At 36.3% G+C, this 20,197-nt stretch overlaps 1 protein-coding gene across 1 annotated transcript; it reads left to right on the top strand.

The window, feature by feature from the left end:
- Nucleotides 1-13,178: 13,178 nt before the first annotated feature.
- LOC126975019 (histone chaperone asf1) lies at nucleotides 13,179-14,133 on the top strand. Its single transcript, XM_050822800.1, has one exon. It carries the CDS (start codon nucleotides 13,463-13,465, stop codon nucleotides 14,108-14,110), a length of 648 nt encoding a protein of 215 aa, XP_050678757.1. The 5' UTR covers nucleotides 13,179-13,462; the 3' UTR covers nucleotides 14,111-14,133.
- The last annotated feature ends 6,064 nt before the right edge of the window (nucleotides 14,134-20,197 follow it).

The raw sequence follows: 20,197 nt of genomic DNA, 5'->3' as shown, positions 1-20,197 counted from the left end.
TTTAATCCTAAGTAACAAATATAAAATAAAATGTTAAAATCGGTTAAAATTGCTTAGACAAAGGGTATGATGAAACAATGGTACTTCCATAAGAGACGTCGTAATAAGGCTGGAAAGAAGCATTCCTTTATGTTGGTTGAAACGTGGGCCATACGTAGATGCACTCTATGTGTGATTAGAAAATGGGGGGAAATGTTGCCAAGCGAAAATATACCCTAGCTTACAACAATAAAAATCTAATACATAAAATTCTCATGTCGCGGTGTTTGTAGTTAAACTCCTTCGATACGGCTTGACCGATTCACATGTAATTTTGAGTAGGTCTGAGAATCGGACAAAATCTATTTTTCATCCCCCTAAATGTTAAGGGTGGTCCACACGATTTTTTTTTTAATTTCTTTGACATTTTTTTTAGATTTGTTTGATTATGAGTCAGCATTAAAAAATACATACAAATTCAAATTTTCACCCATCTACGATCAACAGTTACTTTTGTATCGCGATTTTAATATCGGCAATACAACGTTTGCTAGGTCAGCTAGTATTATATAATAGTTTAAAAAAAAACTAAGAAAAACACGGTAAAAGCACAAAATTCTCTTTGGTATTTAAAATTTTTCTAATCTACATAATATACTAGTTGACCCAGCAAACGTTGTATTGCTATATAAAGTAAAAAAAAAACTTTTGGGTGTAAAAAGTAGATGCAACCGATTCTCAGACCTACCAAATTTATCGTACTACAATTATTGTAAGTATTGATCTATTGCCATCTTGCAACCCTATACCGGATTTATCGGATGGAACAGAATAATATAAAAATCGCGATACAAAAATAGGGGTTGATCGTAGAGGGTTGAAAATTTAGGATTGTATGTATTTTTACTGTGTTGCATGTCGCGTGACGGTCGGGCGGCGCCTATAGTTCGCAGCAGCTGACCGTGTAGTGTATAGACTATTACTCATTTGTGCCAGTGCTCCACGCTATATTGAAACACAGTAATGCTTACTCATTACTGCTTCACGGCAGAAATAGGTGCCGTTGCGGTACCCATAATCTAGCCGGCATCCGGTGCAAAGGAGCCTCCCACTGGTAGTTTTTAAGCCTAATATTAAATCATATCAATAGTTTTATGTACATCTTCGAGCACAGACAATATAATAATATTGACACACTGCTACACAAATTATCTTGCCGCAAACTAGGCACAGCCTGTACTATGGGCACAAGACAACGACATATTAAATACAATAAACTTACTTAAACATACATAAATACATATAAACATCCATGACTCGGAAACAAACATTCATATCCATCATATAAATGTGTGCACCTACGAGAATTCGAACCCGGGACCTCTAGCTCAGTAGGCAGGGTCACTATAACCACTACGCTATAGGGGTCGTCAATTAAAATAAGAAAAAGCTTAAGAATGTATTATTAGACAATATTAGGTAATAAGTATAGATACATAATATAGTTATTCACAGCTTGCATTGTTATACTTTAAATTTTAGAACCGTTTTATGTTATGTTTGTATATGATTTGGTTATTAGTAGGTTATGTATAAAATTAATGAGCGCATCACGCCGATAAACGTAACGTTTGGCGAGTAAATAAATGTAATTTAAATGTAAGTTGATATATTTAAATAAATAAATAATTATTATTTCATAAGTTATCATTGTAAGGTAGCTATTAAGTTTACCAAATAATTATAAAAAAATAAAGTTTTTAGCATTAAACCATTTTAAGTATATAGGTATCTACATTAGATACAGTTTAATTAATTAACTAGCTGATCCAGCAAACGCTGTATTGCCATATAAAGTAATAAAAACAAAATTTGGGGTATAAAAATAGATGACGACCGATTCTCAGACTTACCAAATATATCGTACTATAATTATATTATAAGATTGCCATTTTGCAACTCTATAGCGACTTTTTTTTTCTTTATGGAATAGGAGGACAAACGAGCGTACGGGTCACCTGTTGTTAAGTGGTCACCGCCGCCCACAATCTCTTGCAACACGAAGAGGAATCACAGGAGCGTTGCGGTTTGAAGGTGTACGCGCTTTTTTAATGGTTGGATACAGAAATAGTTGTGTAGATCGTAGAAGGGCGAAAATTTGAAGTTGTACATATTTTTCAATGCTGAATCATAGTGAAAGAAAATTGTTGTTTTTATTTAATTCCGAGCATTTTCATATTTCTCTGTACTTACACAAATAATTCAAGACCAAAATTAGTTAAATCGGTCCAGCCGTTCTCGAGTTTTAGCGAGACTAACGAACAGCAATTCATTTTTATATATATAGATAGATAGCTGACCCAGCAAACGTTGTATTGCCGCATTTATCACGGGGAGTGCTCAGAGGAGCTGTTCGGGTCGATTCCAGCGGCCAAATTCCACCACCCGACATTACGTGCTAAGTACCATCCGCATCACGTAGACGTCTGGGATTCCACAACCGCGCGTTTTGTTAGAAATTTCTTGCCTCGCACAGCCACTTTGTGGAATCAAATACCAGCTGCGGTTTTTCCGAACAGACACGACTTAGGGACCTTCAAGAAAAAAGCATACTTAAAGGTCGGCAACGCATCTCTTGACACACCTGTTGTAGCGGATGTTCATGGGCGGTTGCCTCACCTCTCTCTCTCCCGTGAGCCTGTTGCCCTTTTGCCCCCTCTTATATAAAAAGTAATAAAAAAATTCAATAATTAAAATTTTTGGGGTATAAAAAATAGATGACGGCCGATTCTCAGACCTACCAAATATATCGTACAAAATTTATCGTTCTACAATAATTATTATATTCGATTGCCATCTTGCAACCCTATTGCGGATCTGTGGATGGACTGCGCGCGGTACTGGACATTACATGGACATTGCAACATCACTTTATATTTCTCAAATAAACGTAGCCTAAGTTACTTCTTATTACATTAGCTACCTGCCAATAAAAGTCCCGTCAAAATCGGTCCAGCCATTTCAGAGATTAGCCGGAACAAACAGACAGACAGATTACAGAAAAAAATGTTATTTTGATGTATAATATAATATATTCATTTACATTAAATAAAAAAAAATTGGCATACTAAAATCATTAACGGCTTACCTGTATTATTTTATATGACATAATATTATTAAATTCGATAACGTTACCTCTACAATATATATATGTATATATATTACAATATATTGAATCTGTTAATTATTTCTAATACGATAAACCTTGGCATCAGCTATTTATATCTTTTGACAACGCATCTTTCGAAATATAATATTATTGAATTTTTCTTTTTTTCAAGCATAATAGGCAAAGTTAAATAGTACGTACCGATCGTAGCTGATTTCAAAGAGTTTTTATATCACTAAAATCGCACAAAACACAGTACACGCGTTACCGTCAACCTCGAAACGTGTTATGGACGAAAAATCGATTTGCGCGGGAAAGCCATTTGCAATATGACAGAGAGGGACGGCGCTATGCGACAATCTCTGTGCTAGTGAGGGACGGAAGCTTGTCTCTTAGTGGGTGTATTGAACCCTTCAAAATGGGGTTGTTTTCAATTACTACGGCAAATCGAATTTATGTCGATTTTAATTTTGTCATTGATTACTTTATGATTTCAAATTACATGTAACTTGACGGTTTGATGCTACTATAAAGAAGTAAAAAATGTGCTTTAAATATTATTTTTGATTAAAAATATTTCGCAATACATATTTTGTTGATCTTATTGAAGTAAAGAGTTTTAATTATAAGATTATTTTATTTTATGGTGATTTTAAATTTTGATTATTTTTAATGTATAAAATCTACTTGATGATATAGTTTCGGTCTTAGATTATGCATTGGTCTCCGCTGCGCTCCAACTAGATACCGCAAGCGTAGTCGCAAAGTGCGGCAACTAATACTACGGCCAAGTGGCCGTACTCGAGCCAGTCTCGAACAATGTGTGACCTTGACGTGCCACATGTTCTGTTAAACTTTGCTAATAATTGAAACTAAAATGCCGGGTTGCGTAGTAAATCTTTGTAAAAATAATACTACAAGAAATAAGAAAGACACTGGGATCATTTTATTTATTGTTTTTTTTATGGAATAGGAGGACAAACGAGCGTACGGGTCACCTGGTGTTAAGTGATCACAACAACACTCTCCTGCAACACCAGAGGAATCACAAGAGCGTTGCCGGCCTTTAAGGAAGGTGTACGCGCTTTTCTTGATACCCATGTCGTATCGTCCCGGAAACACCGCACAAGGAAGCTCATTCCACAGCTTCGTGGTACGGGGAAGAAAGCTATTTAATGTAAAATATAAAATAATGTAATTTTTATTTTTTTTTTAAATTTCAATGTAAAATAACACGAAGCGTATTTTATAAAATTTAGAACATGCCATTGAGTGTCAAGATGCCACGCACACAAGCATCTAATAGTTGCCGTAATAAAAAAGCTATTGTTTTTAAGTAGTGCGGTATCTAGTTGGACCGCAGTGGAGACCAATCCTTAATCTAAGACGTGCTGACTCATTTTCTGAGTAGACTATGTTACATTAATATTTAAGTAAGTGTGCCAATTACAAAAACAGACTGATAATTTCTTTTTTTTATGGAATAGGAGGACAAACGAGCGTACGGGTCACCCGGTGTTAAGTGATCACCGCCGCCTCCAATCTCTTGTAGCACTCGAGGAATCACAAGAGCGTTGCCGGCCTTTAAGGAAGGTGTACGCGCTATTTTTGAAGGTACCCATGTCGTATCGTCGCGGTAACACCGCACAAGGAAGCAGTTTTAGTTTTAGGCATTCACCAAGGATTGAGCTTAAACTTATCAAATTCAAATGCTTATTCTGTATTTGCAGTTTATTTAAATAGTGCTATTTAGATGTTCTAATTATATTTTAAATACATCGTCATTTATATTTATCGTTGACATTACTAGATTGGTATGCAAAGAGGAAAATAACATTGATTTAGTTCATAGTTTCTCAACCTTATTTTGCTCACCGCCCACTTTGAGAATATGTTTTTTTCTAGAGTATTTTCGTGTATTTTTTTGCCTTTTTAGACTATATTTCTTAATCTACCCACGCCCCATCTACGCCATCTCAATGCCCCCTAATTTTCACTGGGTCTTCCACTGCCCCCCCGAAAGTCTCAAAGGGGGCGTTTGAGACTTTGATAACGTTGATAACTTTGCCCACGTTGATAACCTATGATTTAATGTGTGTGTGTCCTCTTGAGTGCTGAATACCTGAATACTATAATATCCATTCAGTTTGTCTTCGTGTATTATATCTATATACTTTTATATTTATTATTCAAACAAAACAAATCTTATAACTATATTTACAATACTACGACTACATAAAATTAAAACTATCATTACGTGGAAGCGTACCAAGAATACTGGCAGTATTACCGCGTTGGATAGCAAGGCTGATCCGTTGACCGAGATAGCTGCCAGCGCTTGGGTTTTCATATACTTTTATTGTATTACTTCTTGATTATTTTTTTTTTGTATTTTTGTTTATTATTTGTATCACTATTTTAGATTCTTATATGCGAAAAATGTAAATGGTAAATAGATGTATACTTTTTTTAACCTATTTGTGTCATGTAATACTGTTTGTTTTCCTAATAAAATAAAACAAATAAATAAATACCAGACATAAACATAAAATTGCTACTCCCAGTATTATAACCACTAAGGTAAATAAGTCATTTTTGGGAAATTCTGTTAGATTCTATAATAAGCTACCCACGACCATAACAGAATTGCCTGACAAAACATTCAAGACATAAAAACTGTTTTAATGGGAAAATGTTACTATAATATTAAGGAATATATCTCTGGTACTACTGGTCCGATTTGAATGATTCTTTCAGTGTTGGGTAGTCCATTTATCGAGGAAGGCTATAGGCTATGTGTTTTTTTTTTCAAAATTAGGGATCCGTAATAAAATTGCTATTTTGTAACACAAGGTGTAAAATCGAAAACCTATTTTTGCGTGCGCTGCAAAAACTATTGACAGCAGAACAAAATGATATACAGGCTATAATATAGGCAATATTTTATTACTTATAAAACTATCGCGTGAATTATACTTTATATGGCAAAACAACGTTTGCCGGGTCAGCTAGTTGGGGATAAAGAAGTTTGGAGTACGGTACCATGCGTATCGCGAGTCTCTGCGACTCTGTAGCATCCACTGACGTATTTTTAATTACTTAAGTAATTTACTTTGCGACGCTTTTGCGCAATTGTGAACATTTTATGACTATTTACAGATGCTTTTTGTAAGTTTACGTAAATAAAATTTTTATTCATTTTCATTTAAGTAATAACTATGAGGGTGCTGTTTGTAGTCATGAGGCGAAGCTCAGGGTCTCTTTTCGCCTCAGCTCTCTCTCTCTCGCTAGCCCTCAGTGATTCTTTATGTTTAAGGTGTAGTAACCTACCACGAAAATAAAAAATCTTCATGTATATATCGATATGTTGACATTTTACCTTAAATTGAGTGCTTTGGATCGGCTTGATAATTCATACAATCCTCAATCTCGATGTCATGATGGAATGAGCTTCCTTGTGCGGTGTTTCCAAGACGATACGACATTTTTTATGACCATAAGGAGAAACGAACAGGACGTTCAATGGACAACTAATGGTAATTGATACTGCCTACCCATTACAATATAGTGCCGCCCATGATTTCTGAAAAACCCAAAAATTCTGAACGGCACTACAACTACGCCCGTCACCTTGAGACATAAGATGTAAGTCTCATTTGTCTCATAATTTCACTAGCTACGGCACCCTTCAGATCGAAACACAGAAATGCTTACACATTACTGCTCATGGCAGAAATAGGCGTCGTTGTGGTACCCATAATCTAGCCGGCATCCTGTGCAAAGGAGCCTCCCACTGGTGAAAATGTGACCCTTACGTTAAATTATCCTCCTCTTCTATTAAAAAGACAAGTGCGAGTCAAACACACTCACCGAGGGTTCCATACATATTATCAGGTACCTATACTTATAAAAAAGAGAAAAGGTTTTTTCATTCTTCGTCATTAACCGAACACTATTTTTATCAAAAATTATTAATATCTGCTTAAGTATATTGCCAACGAAGCTCTTTCATACGATACCCAACATGACACAGTTAACTTAATTCAAAACTTAGTTTTCAGACTTTTCTCTATACTTGTAGCATAAGACGGTATTACTTGCCTTGAGAGTGTCAACATATATTTTTCGCGTCATAAACGGACGTATCTATTTTTTACGTCAACTTAGAATTTTGATTTTTCACAGCTTTAAAAGACTGTAGACTTCAGTATATTGTTTAAATTACAACTCGATATCTCCACGCGTTCCCGAGATAATGGGTCTTGACAGACAGACGGGGGACCAGACGGACAACAAGATGATACTATTAGAAAGAAAGAAAGAAACACAATTATTTATATACACACACAAACAACAAAAATGAAACAAGTTTCAAATACAAAAACGTGTGGTATTTTAAAAAGGAGCCACTCAGCATGTGTTCCAACTCAGTTACCTCCACGCGTTCCCGAGATAATGGGTCTTGACAGACAGACGGGGGACCAGACGGACAACAAGATGATACTACTAGAAGAAAGAAAGAAACACAATTATTTATATACACACACAAACAACAAAAATGAAACAAGTTTCAAATACAAAAACGTGTGGTATTTTAAAAAGGAGCCACTCAGCATGTGTTCCAACTCAGTTACCTCCACGCGTTCCCGAGATAAAGGGTCTTGACAGACAGACGGGGGACCAGACGGACAACAAGATGATACTATTAGAAAAAAAGAAAGAAAGAAAGAATCACATTTATTTATATATACACACAAATAACAAAAATGAAACAAGTTTAAAATATAAAAACGTGTGATATTTTAAAAAGGAGCCACTCAGCATGTGTTCCAACTCATTTGTGTTGACAACACACTTTGCGAACTGTTGTAATATTTACCAAGTGTTGTTGCAGTATGTTATGATATTGTCACTCTCTATGTTAAATAAATATATTTATATTTCCATTCTATAGAGGTTATTCATGGAAAAATGAATTTATAAGTCGAGTCGAGTTTTTATAGTAAATCTCATCTCATACGAGATATCTAGTGCAGTGGGGAAGCTTGAAGGATGGTGACGCTAACAGTGTAAGCGACATCTCCAGGACTCGACTGTCCTACATACACCACTTGACTTAGATCTTTTGTACTTAGATGAGAAGTTGACGACTATCTACTTTCAGTTAGTAATAGAGTATACCTATAGTAAATATATTATTATTATTATTTTCGGAGGGTAGCTATTTGAAATGGAACCACTTCCATTGGAAATATCTTTCTCTGAAAGATTTTATGTACGGACATACTTACAACATACGCTCACGCACACACGCAAACACACACATACATGCACGCAACTCACACACTTACATACACTAGCAAGGGTAATCAGAACACTTTTTTTTAATATTACATCTTATTAAAAAAATAGCTTAAGTAGGTAATCGGGGAGCCACAATACATCCACTCCCACTCAACACCTTAGCCTCCTAATGGGATGGCTGAAAAACAGCGCAGGATGGAAACATAAATCCATGACTTCATGTCAGGTGAAGCTGAGCCTTTTCCTTTTGCCTTTTGTCTCATCGCTTTTCCAAATTGTTCATTTTTAATGTATTGTTTTGTATGGCAATAAAGAATTTATTATTATTATTTATCTTTATATTTTTTCTCAGCCTTTCGCTGGTTTGCTAGCATTTACGGGTCGAAACCAAGTAAATGCAGCGTGTGATGTGTTAAATTTATGTGTCGGGTGGAATGTCGTGTTCGTCAATTTGTAAGAACTTTCTAACGATTCGGCATGTATTTAAGATGGCGGCTTTTTGTAAGGTGATGAAAAGAGTATCCTTTAATTCTAGTAGTTTGAGACTATGTAACAGATGGTTTGGGAAAACACCTGTGGTAGAAAGGACTATTGGAATTACGTATACTTTATTTTGGTCCCAGATTCTAGCCACTTCATCCTTCAGTTCAGTATATTTGTTAATTTTTTTAGAAATTGTTTTTTGTAAGTTATGAGTGTTTGGAACAGCAATGTCTGTCAGGTAGGTTTTTTTATTTAATTTGTCTTTGAGCGTTATATCCATTATTATTATTTATCTAGTCCTATTGATTCCTAGTAACACCGCATCCAGAATTGAACTATTGTGTTCGCCGCTCATACTTATAGCTCGTCGTCAAGCCCTGCAGCCTTTACGAACCGCAGTAACTTCTTGACGCGACTATTACAAACAGTATCTGGGAGCAGGGTATAGTCGCCAATGATGGTGTTACGTTTATGCATTAGTGGGCCGCAATTGCAGAGGAGATGAAGAGGCGTTTCATTGGCCTCATGGCAAAATCTGCAAGTTCTTTCGTTTTTTATTCCGACCACACTGAGGTGCCTGTTTAGGCGACAGTGCCCAATTAGCATCCTGGTGAGTATGTATAGGTTTTTGCTGCTCAATGCTGCTGCTCCTGCTCCGTTCGCGTTTCTGTTATTGAATGTTAATTTGTTCCAGAGTTAAAGTTCTTCCAGTTGACATTGGTTCCTCAGGGTGTGATGAATGGCGCTCTTAGACAGTCCACAAATAGGTTCCAGACCGTATTGGACTACTTTATCTTCAGCTCTCGCGAAACTCATCGGTCATTTCATTGCCTATGATTCCGGTATGCCCTGGGACTCATCTGAGAATCACTCTGTTTTTAAGCCCAATGTATTTAGGCAGTCAGTACAGTTTTTGACTAATTTTGACGCCGTTAAGTGTGCGTCTAAAGCCAACAGTGCTGCCTGACTGTCAGAGTGAATGTATATGTTTTGATTACCAATAAATGTAAGTAAGGGTGCTTTTAGTAACAAGTTATTTATACTGTAAATGGAACCTTGAAAATGTATGTCATGCTCACTCAATTTCTTGCGGTCGTGTGCCGAGTCGTCTCATTCCCTCAAATAAGTGCGAAGGGAACGATGGCTCGTCCATGCGTCAACTCGTGAACGTGTGGTGTTTGTGGTGAAAGGTGGACCTACATAGTAATCATTGTATTTGTTGGATGCCATTACTAATTATTATAAGAGTAATCACGACCAACATGTTCACGAAGCATCCTTACACACAATGAATTCAATCTCTAAAGGTTGATGCATCCAATATACGATAATTTATATTTATACAATTTATTCCTTTTACTTTTTATGAAATATTTAATATTAGTTAAGTATGATTTATATATAATTGGATGCAGCACCTTACAAACTAATTTGTTATGTATATTACAGCCATTGTAAAATACATAGGCTGCACTAAAAGTATCGGGAATGGAATATTTCCACTGTTCCTGTCATATTAAAATCTTTTTAATTGAAAACTCCTTGGCTTTAAAAATCGAATACCATTATTGAGGCGCGTAGATAGTATTTTGAATATTCTCCGCGCCTCTGGGCCCCACGGGCCAAGTGTCTCGGCACCAAACGGCACAAAGATGTATAACTCACTGAGGCCAACATATTTGCGACGCTTATCGTCTTCGGCAGTCGAAGCAGCAGTCCCAGCATCAATTGACGTAACTTGGACATGAGAAGGAGCCAGAGTGTCGAGTGTCGTGTCTTGTACATATCATTTTATGTTAATTTATTGCCTATCTATCCTCTACACAGGATGCCGGCTAGATTATGGGTACCACAACCAGTAATATGTAAACATTACTGTTTTTCGGTCTGAAGGGCGCCGTAGCTAGTGAAATTACTGGGCAAATGAGAATTAGCATCTTAGATCTCAAGGTGACGAGTGCAATAATTGTAGTGTCGCTCAGAATTTTTGGGTTTTTCAAAAATCCTCAATGGCGCTGCATTGTTATGGGCAAGGCGTATCATAAATAAAAAGTTGTATGTTTTTAAATAAAATCTCCTACACCTATAGGTTACCTGTAAGAGATCACTGAATAGAAATAATGTCGCCTAATTGCGCTACCCTGTTTTAAAAAAAATTTAACTTCATGTATTTTCATTCATAATTCCTGTTCTGTGATTCATTCAAACTTATTAACTTTCTCCGTCCGTGTATAAACATGACCTAACTCATAATCCGCAATAGACAGACATCTGAAATTGACCCTGTTTTTATTATTGCAGCTATATATATACAAAAACAGATCTATAGACTCCTTTCACGACTAAGTCTCGTAGTTTTCGTCTTGGCCATCACTGCCCTTCTCAAAGCAATACCCTGTATCATCATCATCATCATCAGCCGGAAGAGGTCCATGGTCCAGATCCGGTCTTGTGGGGGGCCTACCAACACTGCATCTTCCGGTACGTGGACGCCATTCGAGGACCATGTAATAAAATTTAATAAACAAGTGCGTATATAGGTAGCTGAACTATCAAACTACAAAAACAAGTTTAAGGGTAGGTAGCGGACGTAGACAGTGAGTGCTATTTGCTTACGTAGGAGTTTTTTCAGTAACACTGTCCATTTCGGTATATCCCTTGCTAACTGCAAAATAATCAATATATAATTTTCTTCTTCTCCTATTATCTTATTGTAATAAACCCTCACCAAAAAGACATTCATAAATAATATAAGATACAAAAAATAATAATTGTAAACTTTTTAGGAGCCGGCTTTAGTAAAATTGTAAAAATGGGACCCTTACTGTTTTGCTTGCGATAATAATTACATCTTACACTATCCTTCTTTGACATGTAATTATAATGTAGTGTGCTATTGCAATGTTAAATTATTCATGTGTGCGTTAGTGTATCATGTACAAACACCGATATATTATACTTTTAAATATCATTGGCTACCGAAGGTCCTTTGCAAGGGACTATAAATGTTTGCTTTGGACTCCTGATTGCAATTCACACAAAATTTAGTAAATAGCTGTGTAGGTTTGTTCATTGATAATTTATTTTAATTACCGTCAATAAATTCGTCGTAATTGACGTAGTGTGGCGCTAAAGTCATCGACAAATAACTTTCTTTTTGTGCTAGTATTTGAATTTAAGTGATCACCAAAATTTTGGCCCTTTAAAAGTAATCGGCGTTAATTGCAACTTGCAATTTCAACTTCAATTCAATACACCTTGAGAATAACTGAAAATGTATAGATATGGCAGTCGAAGCTTATTATGGTGTTATTTGAGGCTTATTTGTGGCATGTGCCATATTTCGGCTTTCTTTTTTGACTTAAATTGTCTATACGTATAGAACGTCATTGGGGCCATGAATCAATTTTGTCGATAGTATCTAAGCCTAGCACGAGTGGTTACTGGTATGATTGGGATGTTGCCTCAACCAATACCTCAAAAACTCTCTCATTCTCGCTAATATGTGTATGTATTTTTGGAATAATTACACAAAACTAAGATCAGGCCTGTCTCACTCCCCGTGTAGGTATCGAAATCATCAATACGCGCGGCGGTCCCTACAGCTAGTATATAGTGATATACTGATAATATCTGTGCCAGCCAGTAAGGACTCAAGAGCGAGCAGTGACGCACTTAAACAAGATAGGTACAGTAATTTTGGGTAAAGAAAACAACCCTCAGCCGGTCTTTGAAGAGGTAGTGGAACTTCAAAGTCACCAAGCTGTATCGGTTCAGGAATACAGCAACCAGCAGATGATTCAACAAGGAGGTTGTACGACGCAAAAAATATCTTGCAAAACTCACAATTATTGTCGAATGCCATTTTAGCTGATTGTATATTTTATATTGCTTACGATAATTTTACTCTACACACACAGCCAAACGACAATAATTATGCAAGTTATGTACTGTGTACTCTGTATTAGTGTATTCATAATATATACTAGTTACTCTGTGGTTGGAGATCAGATAAGAAATTACATTTGACAATTGACATTGACAATCAAAACAACACGTCAAATGAGTGAAATTGTTAATAAAGGTTATGTGAATTGCATTAAAAATCATTTGAAGAAATTAATTTGGTGAGTTTATTTAAATTTCAATACTTTGTCTTTTTTATCCTTTTTCACTTGTTAAAACCGATTTACATAAAATGGTTATTTAAACGTTGTTTCTGCAATTATTATTTTGTCATGTCCTGTCAGATACATTATCTCCTATTTTTGATACCTTGTCATTTCGGGGACAACGCTAGTGACTGTTCAGTGTTCATAATTTGATCACGTGACTGACGCAACTGGGGTCAGCAAGCGCGAACCGCCAAAATCGTTGTCATTGTCGAAATTCCGCTGTTCGGCATTTTACGATTTCGTTTCTATAACATTATATGAGAAAGTATAACTTTAAAGCAGCTATCGAGTTGTTTTAATTAGTACATCAGTGAATTGCTAAAAGATATACAATCGTAGAAATAAGAAAACTATGGCGAAGGTGCATATAACCAACGTGGTTGTCCTCGACAATCCGAGTCCATTTTTGAATCCTTTCCAATTCGAGTTAACATTTGAATGCATCGAAGAATTAAAAGAGGATCTCGAATGGAAGATGATATACGTCGGTTCAGCAGAAACGGAAGAACATGATCAAGTTTTAGATACAATTTATGTTGGACCAATTCCCGAAGGAAGACACATGTTTGTTTTTCAAGCACCGCCGCCTGACGTGACGAGGATTCCTGAAAATGATGCGTTAGGAGTCACTGTGGTTTTATTAACGTGTTCATATAGAGCACAAGAGTTCGTTAGGGTTGGATATTTCATTAACAACGAATATAGTGAGGCTGAGCCAGAGTTGAGAGAAAACCCGCCAGCTAAGCCCCAGTTTGACAAAGTAGTTAGGAATATTTTAGCCTCAGAACCCAGAGTTACAAGGTTTAAGATAAACTGGGCAGAACCTGATGCAGCACCTATGGATTCCGGAGATGGCAACCTTGAAACTGCACTTGCACCCAGTAATGATTCCTATGGAGCATCTTTTAATGCTGACAGCCAAATCAGTGGTATCGAATTCCAAGGAAGTTTAAGTGGCTATGGAGACAATTCTAATTCAATAGCTCCAATGGAATGCTGAGGTGAGTAATTTTATGATACAAAAATTTAATAAAATTTATGGTGACACATGGTAATGCTTTAGATGACTTGTGCTTTGAGAGAGAAGAAACATCAAAAGGAGTAGTATTATTTTGTTGTACTGTTTTATAAAGAATGCCAATATCAATGTTGAACAAGTACCTTTTAAAATAATAGTGCCAGATGGGACTTAGATAATCTACAATTAAATGACAAGATATTTTATTGTAATAGGATGCATTACATGATCTATTTATATTATTCAACATACATATTCTGATTCTTACATAGTTATTGATCCATTCCTTTGCACAGGATGCCGTCTAGATTATGGGTACCACAAAGGGGCTTATTTTTGCCGTGAAGCATTACTGTGTTACTGTCTGAAGGGCGCTGTAGCTAGGGAAATTACTGGGCGAATAAGACTTTTGTCTCAAGGTGATAAGTGCAGTTGTAGTGCCGCTCAGAATTTTTGGGGTTTTTCAAGAATCCTGAGGGGCACTGCATTGTAATGAATTACCATCAGCTGAACATCCTGCTTGTCCAATTCCTTATTTTGATAAAAAAAAATATATATAAATATACAGGGTGTCCCAAAACTCAACGATAACCTGGTACCGGGCGAGAGGCCAAGGTATACCAGTTATGAAAAAAATAAGAAAAAAAATCTATGTCACTTAGTCAAGCGATGATAGACATTTTTCAAAAATGTTAAAAATTTGACACCCTTTGTCGCATTTTTAGGTACTGTGATCGCAATTTTCACAATTTTACAGAGGTTTTTTTAAAAATGTTATCTCAAATAACAGTGCTATTAATGGTAACCACAAATGAAAGTAATATTCATTGTTAACTAAGTAAAATAAATTAAATTTTGACTAGTTATGGTTTATAAAATTTATGTCAGTCAACTTTGACACTCTACGTTGGAAAAAAATGTACTACACTACCTATGGCAAGTTTTTTAAAAGATGGCCCATTTAGTCTAGATTTCAAAATAGTACAACACTTGCCACTTTTCTTGCCAATAAAACTGCTTTTTCGTATGCTATGCGTAGGGATCCCTCAGTAAAAAAATACCTGATATTCTTTTGTTTGAAAAGTTCGAAGTCTCCATTGTTATGAACAAAAGTGATAAAAAGAAATGGATAGTAGTTATGGTATTTGTCAAAACGAGACGTCACTATCCGTGTCACTCACAACGACTCATCAGTTGTTCATAATAAAATTTAAACAATAACATTTAGTACGCATCGTTTCTTCGTTTACTGCGCATCTCTCGTAATCGTGTTACTTTCGTACTATCGACTTTGGCTTGTGTTACCCTGGACTTGATACTCTATCCGTACTTGACGACTCTGGCTTTGTTTTTTGGACTTTGTGCTGTGCAAACTGTGTGTGAAAAACATGCCGCATTTGTACACACCGCAAGAATATGCAAATATGCATCTTATCTACTGCCATTGTAATGCCTCTGCGGCAGCTCGACTGTATCGGGAGAGGTACCCGAATGTGGAGCGGCACCCAGATTATCGTGTCTTCCAAAATGTGCACGCATCATATTCGGAAGGACGATTACCCAGTGCTCGTACATCTGGTGGGAGACCTCAAGGAAACTACGACGCTGAAGTTTTGAATGAAGTTGAAAATGACCCCAGTACCTCAGTACGTGCGATTGAAATTGCAACGGGTGTGGCGAAGAGTACCGCACATCGAATTTTAAAACGATACGATTTTCATCCTTTCCATGTACAACGTGTGCAGAGCTTGTTACCACGTGATCACGCACCCAGAGTTGATTTCTGCAGAACCATGTTAGCGAAAATTCGTGAAGATCCGGATTTTCTAAATAAAGTTTTGTGGACTGACGAATCGACATTTAAAAGAGATGGTTATTTAAACTTACATAACCTTCATAGTTGGCATACGGAAAACCCGCATTTGATGCGTGAGGATCGATCCCAATACCAATTTAAAGTCAACATGTGGACAGGAATATTAAATGGTCAAATAATTGGACCATTTGAATTCACTGAAAATTTAGATGGCGCCACCTACTTGCATTTTCTTCAAAATGATTTGCCGACATTGCTAGAAGATGTACCACTCAACATCTACAGAGAAATGTGGTATCAACAAGATGGCTGCCCAGCACATTATGCCCGGCCTGTAAGAGAATATTTAAACGAATTATATCCCGGTAAATGGATCGGACGCCTTGGACCAATTTCATGGCCCCCTCGGTCCCCAGACCTGAATCCAGTAGATTTTTTTTACTGGGGATGCATAAAAGAAAAGGTCTACTCAAAACCAATTCAAAATGTAACAGAATTGCGCCAAAAATTGATGCAGCATCAGAAGAAATCAATGCGAGGAGATTTGCAAGACTGGTGAACAGGTCATTTCTGAGGCGATGCAGAGCTTGTATTCGTGCTGGAGGGAAACAATTTGAGCATCTGCTTTAATTTTAGGATAATAAAGTGTTACGATAATTTACCGTTTTATTTTGATTAAATTTTCCATGAGTTCCTTTCGCAAAAAATACGAAATAGCAGTTTTATTGGCAAGAAAAGTGGCAAGTGTTGTACTATTTTGAAATCTAGACTAAATGTGCCATCTTTTAAAAAAACTTGCCATAGGTAGTGTAGTACATTTTTTTTCCAACGTAGAGTGTCAAAGTTGACTGACATAAATTTTATAAACAATAACTCGTCAAAATTTAATTTATTTTACTTAGTTAACAATGATTATTACTTTCATTTGTGGTTACCATTAATAGCACTGTTATAAGAGATAACATTATTAAAAAAATCACTGTATAATTGTGAAAATTGCGATCACAGTACCTAAAAATGCGACAAAGGGTGTCAAATTTTTAACATTTTCGAAAAATGTCTGTCATCGCTGGACTAAGTGACATAGATTTTTTTTCTTATTTTTTTCATAACTGGTATACCTTGGCCTCTCGCCCGGTACCAGGTTATCGTTGAGTTTTGGGACACCCTGTATACCTAAGAATATGCAATACAATGATAATTCTAAAGTTTTCCGAATGTTAGGCAGTCTTGCATGGGATAATAAACATGGGAAACATTATATGACAAAATTAACCAATCAAAATGTCTATTTGTAAATGTTTTGCATATTCTTGGTTTATTCTCAGGTTTAACTTTAAGGCCTTTAGTACCTATATATACATATATATAATGAAAATGGTCTTCGTTTGAGGCTCTTTCACACCTAAACCTCTGATAATATCGACATGAAACTACCACCATTTGATGCAAAATTTAGCCTGGATGGGAACAGCTAGAATTTATATATATATATATATATATATATATCTAGTATATTTAGGGGTCAAACAGCATGTAGATGTTGGACGGCCAAGGCTTTTAATTGGCACAATTCAACTTTCACAAACAATTCACTGCTTTCAACATAGTTTAGCTGGGCTGTTTACACCTTCTGATTAGGCCATTGTGGGTTTTTATGTCTTCTTACTCCAAACATCCCAGATCATTCTCAGAAGTCTAGCAGTACTTTGAAGTTTCTGCATTCTCAGGCATCAGGAAGTGATGCTGGTGATTGGAGTATTTGTGCCCGTTGTTCGGCCACTCTATAAGCACATGTTCTGGCGTTTCCTCTGCCTCCATGCATCCTCTGCACAAAGGGTTGTCTGTTACACCTATGATAGACAGATGCTTGTTCAAAGGACAGTGACTGGTGACAACACCTACAATTGTATGTATATTGTCCCTGTGTAGTTTCATCAGGTTGGGGGCCTGTTTTCAACATGTCGTTTATAGAATAGTTAGGTGTTCCACTGAAATTTGTATAAACATGCCCAATTCACCCCACACTCAGCCTCAAGTTATGTGTTATTTTATATATCCTCCAACGATGAATCTGTATAAAAACTCTAAAGGAACAAATTTGACATGTGTTTTACTTGTACACAAGACATTAGGAGATGTCTGCTCTCCGAAACCTGGAACTCTGGAACGGGAGTAAGTTGTATGAGCCTAAAGGCTTTATTTCACCCGGACATCAGGGTGGGGCTACAAGTCGCGCCACTGTAGTGTCTGTAAGCTACCAAACTAGACACCAGAGTCATGATGCGTCTGAGTCCAACGAATATGGTGGCATAACCTAATTGGTCATGCAACTAAAAAGACACTATTTGAGTAACTACCTATAGAGCTGTATATATATTGTTGGCAGCAGCGACTGGTTGCACCACAGTGGTGCCTGGGTGAAGTAACACTCCATTTTATATATATATTTTATCAAAATAAGAGCTAAGAAGTTCAGCTGATGGTAATTGATACGCCCTGCCCATTACAATGCAGTGCCGCTCAGGATTCTAGAAAAACACGAAAAATTCTGAATGGCACTACAACTGCGCTCGTCACCTTGAGACATAAAATGTTGAGTCTCAATTGCCCAGTAATTTCACTAGATACAGACACAGCGCAGCGCACCGAAACACAATAATGCTTACACGTTACTGCACTCACGCCAGCTTGTTGGCTGTTGTGACATATTACCCCTAGAAGAAGTAATGTAAAAATAGTGAAGAGACCATCTTTGCTTCTTCATTCAACTTCACATTCGCTGTGCTTTTGTTTAATTTCCCATACTGCTTAAGATCTTTGCCTTGTCATTAATAACACATTTTTATACTCATGACTTTTTGAGGCATTTAATGAAAATTAGTTATCCAAACACTCTTGCCCGAACATGAAGTTTGTCGGCTGAAGAGAAAAATCCCTCAAGATTTGATTCAAATAGTAATAATAAATTAAATGAGAGGTTGTTACACATTACCTACTGTGCATGTCAATAGATCTATCTATCTATCTACCTACTAAACCCTTTTATCCTGAGTTAGAGTATGACTCTTAACTCTGTGCAACTTAGCAAAGGTCTCCTCTAGCTCTTTCCATTGGGATCTGTTGTGGGCCACTCTTCTCTCTAGTTCGGGCCCGCTGTGAGTTTAAGTTCATCCTCCCATCTTCTTCAAGGTCTCCTCTGGCTCCGTTTGCAACCTCTTGGATACCAATTAGTATTGATTTTGCTCCATTTCTTCATGTCAATATAACCAATTGATTATCCAACACACTGATGAATGTCCCAAACTAGGAGAGTGCAGTAGAAAGAAATATTAATAAAAAACAAATATGTTTATTTTCAGATTGTACAATTATAAGAAGTTTACTGTGAAGATTGTGAATATGATTGTGTGGAAATTGTAATGGACTTGATATTATAAGATTAATGTGGTGAAAGAATGTATAGAAATTATTTGTTCACAACATAAGCAATAAGTAATTATAAATTTGATATCGGTTTATGAACGTAATGCTAATTTGTTAAAACAATTTTTTATCGTAATACAAATGTCTCTGTTCCATTTTATACACAAATATTCTTGTCTATTATGAATGGGCTGAACTTGAGGCTTGAACAGTACTTCGGTGTTCGGCCCAAATGGGCCTTTTTCGGTATATTTGCACTTTTTCCAAACCAAAAATCTGTCATATCTGGTATATAAAACACTTAACACGGTAACAATACACAGCAACAAGGAATTACTAATATTTCTCAACATAAACCTCGTTAAAACACCTAAGAATATGTAATATTTTAAATGTAAACAAAAAACTCATGCGGTGATGTATTTGCTAATAAGCGCAGACCGGCCCAGAATCATGGAGTGCATGTGGGGCGTAGCTCGCCGCAATGCTTGAACAAGACGCGACCTGTCACTGCCGAGAAAATTGTCATTTTGTAGATACCTGCCTAATTGAAGTTTGCGCGCCAGTAGTTCACAGTTTTAACTTAAAAAGTGAATAATCAATATTTGTTGTTTGGGGTTTTGAGAAACTACACATCGAGGAATATGCAACTCTTATCCATTTTTTGCATTAGATTTAAATTATCATAAACAAGAAAATGAAAGCTGTACATATTGTCCAGTTTTCATTTGTGGTCAACTGAGGAAACAATTAAGTTACTAAATTTATATCGCAATTAATCTGTTATATATAGCATAAAGATAAAACTCATGTAAGTTTTAGGTTCC

This window comes from Leptidea sinapis, chromosome 2, assembly GCF_905404315.1.
Source record: "Leptidea sinapis chromosome 2, ilLepSina1.1, whole genome shotgun sequence".
In the NCBI taxonomy this organism is placed as follows: Eukaryota; Metazoa; Arthropoda; class Insecta; order Lepidoptera; family Pieridae; genus Leptidea; species Leptidea sinapis.
The sequence above is the reverse complement of the archived record's forward strand: the minus strand, read 5'-3'. Positions and strand labels throughout refer to the sequence as shown.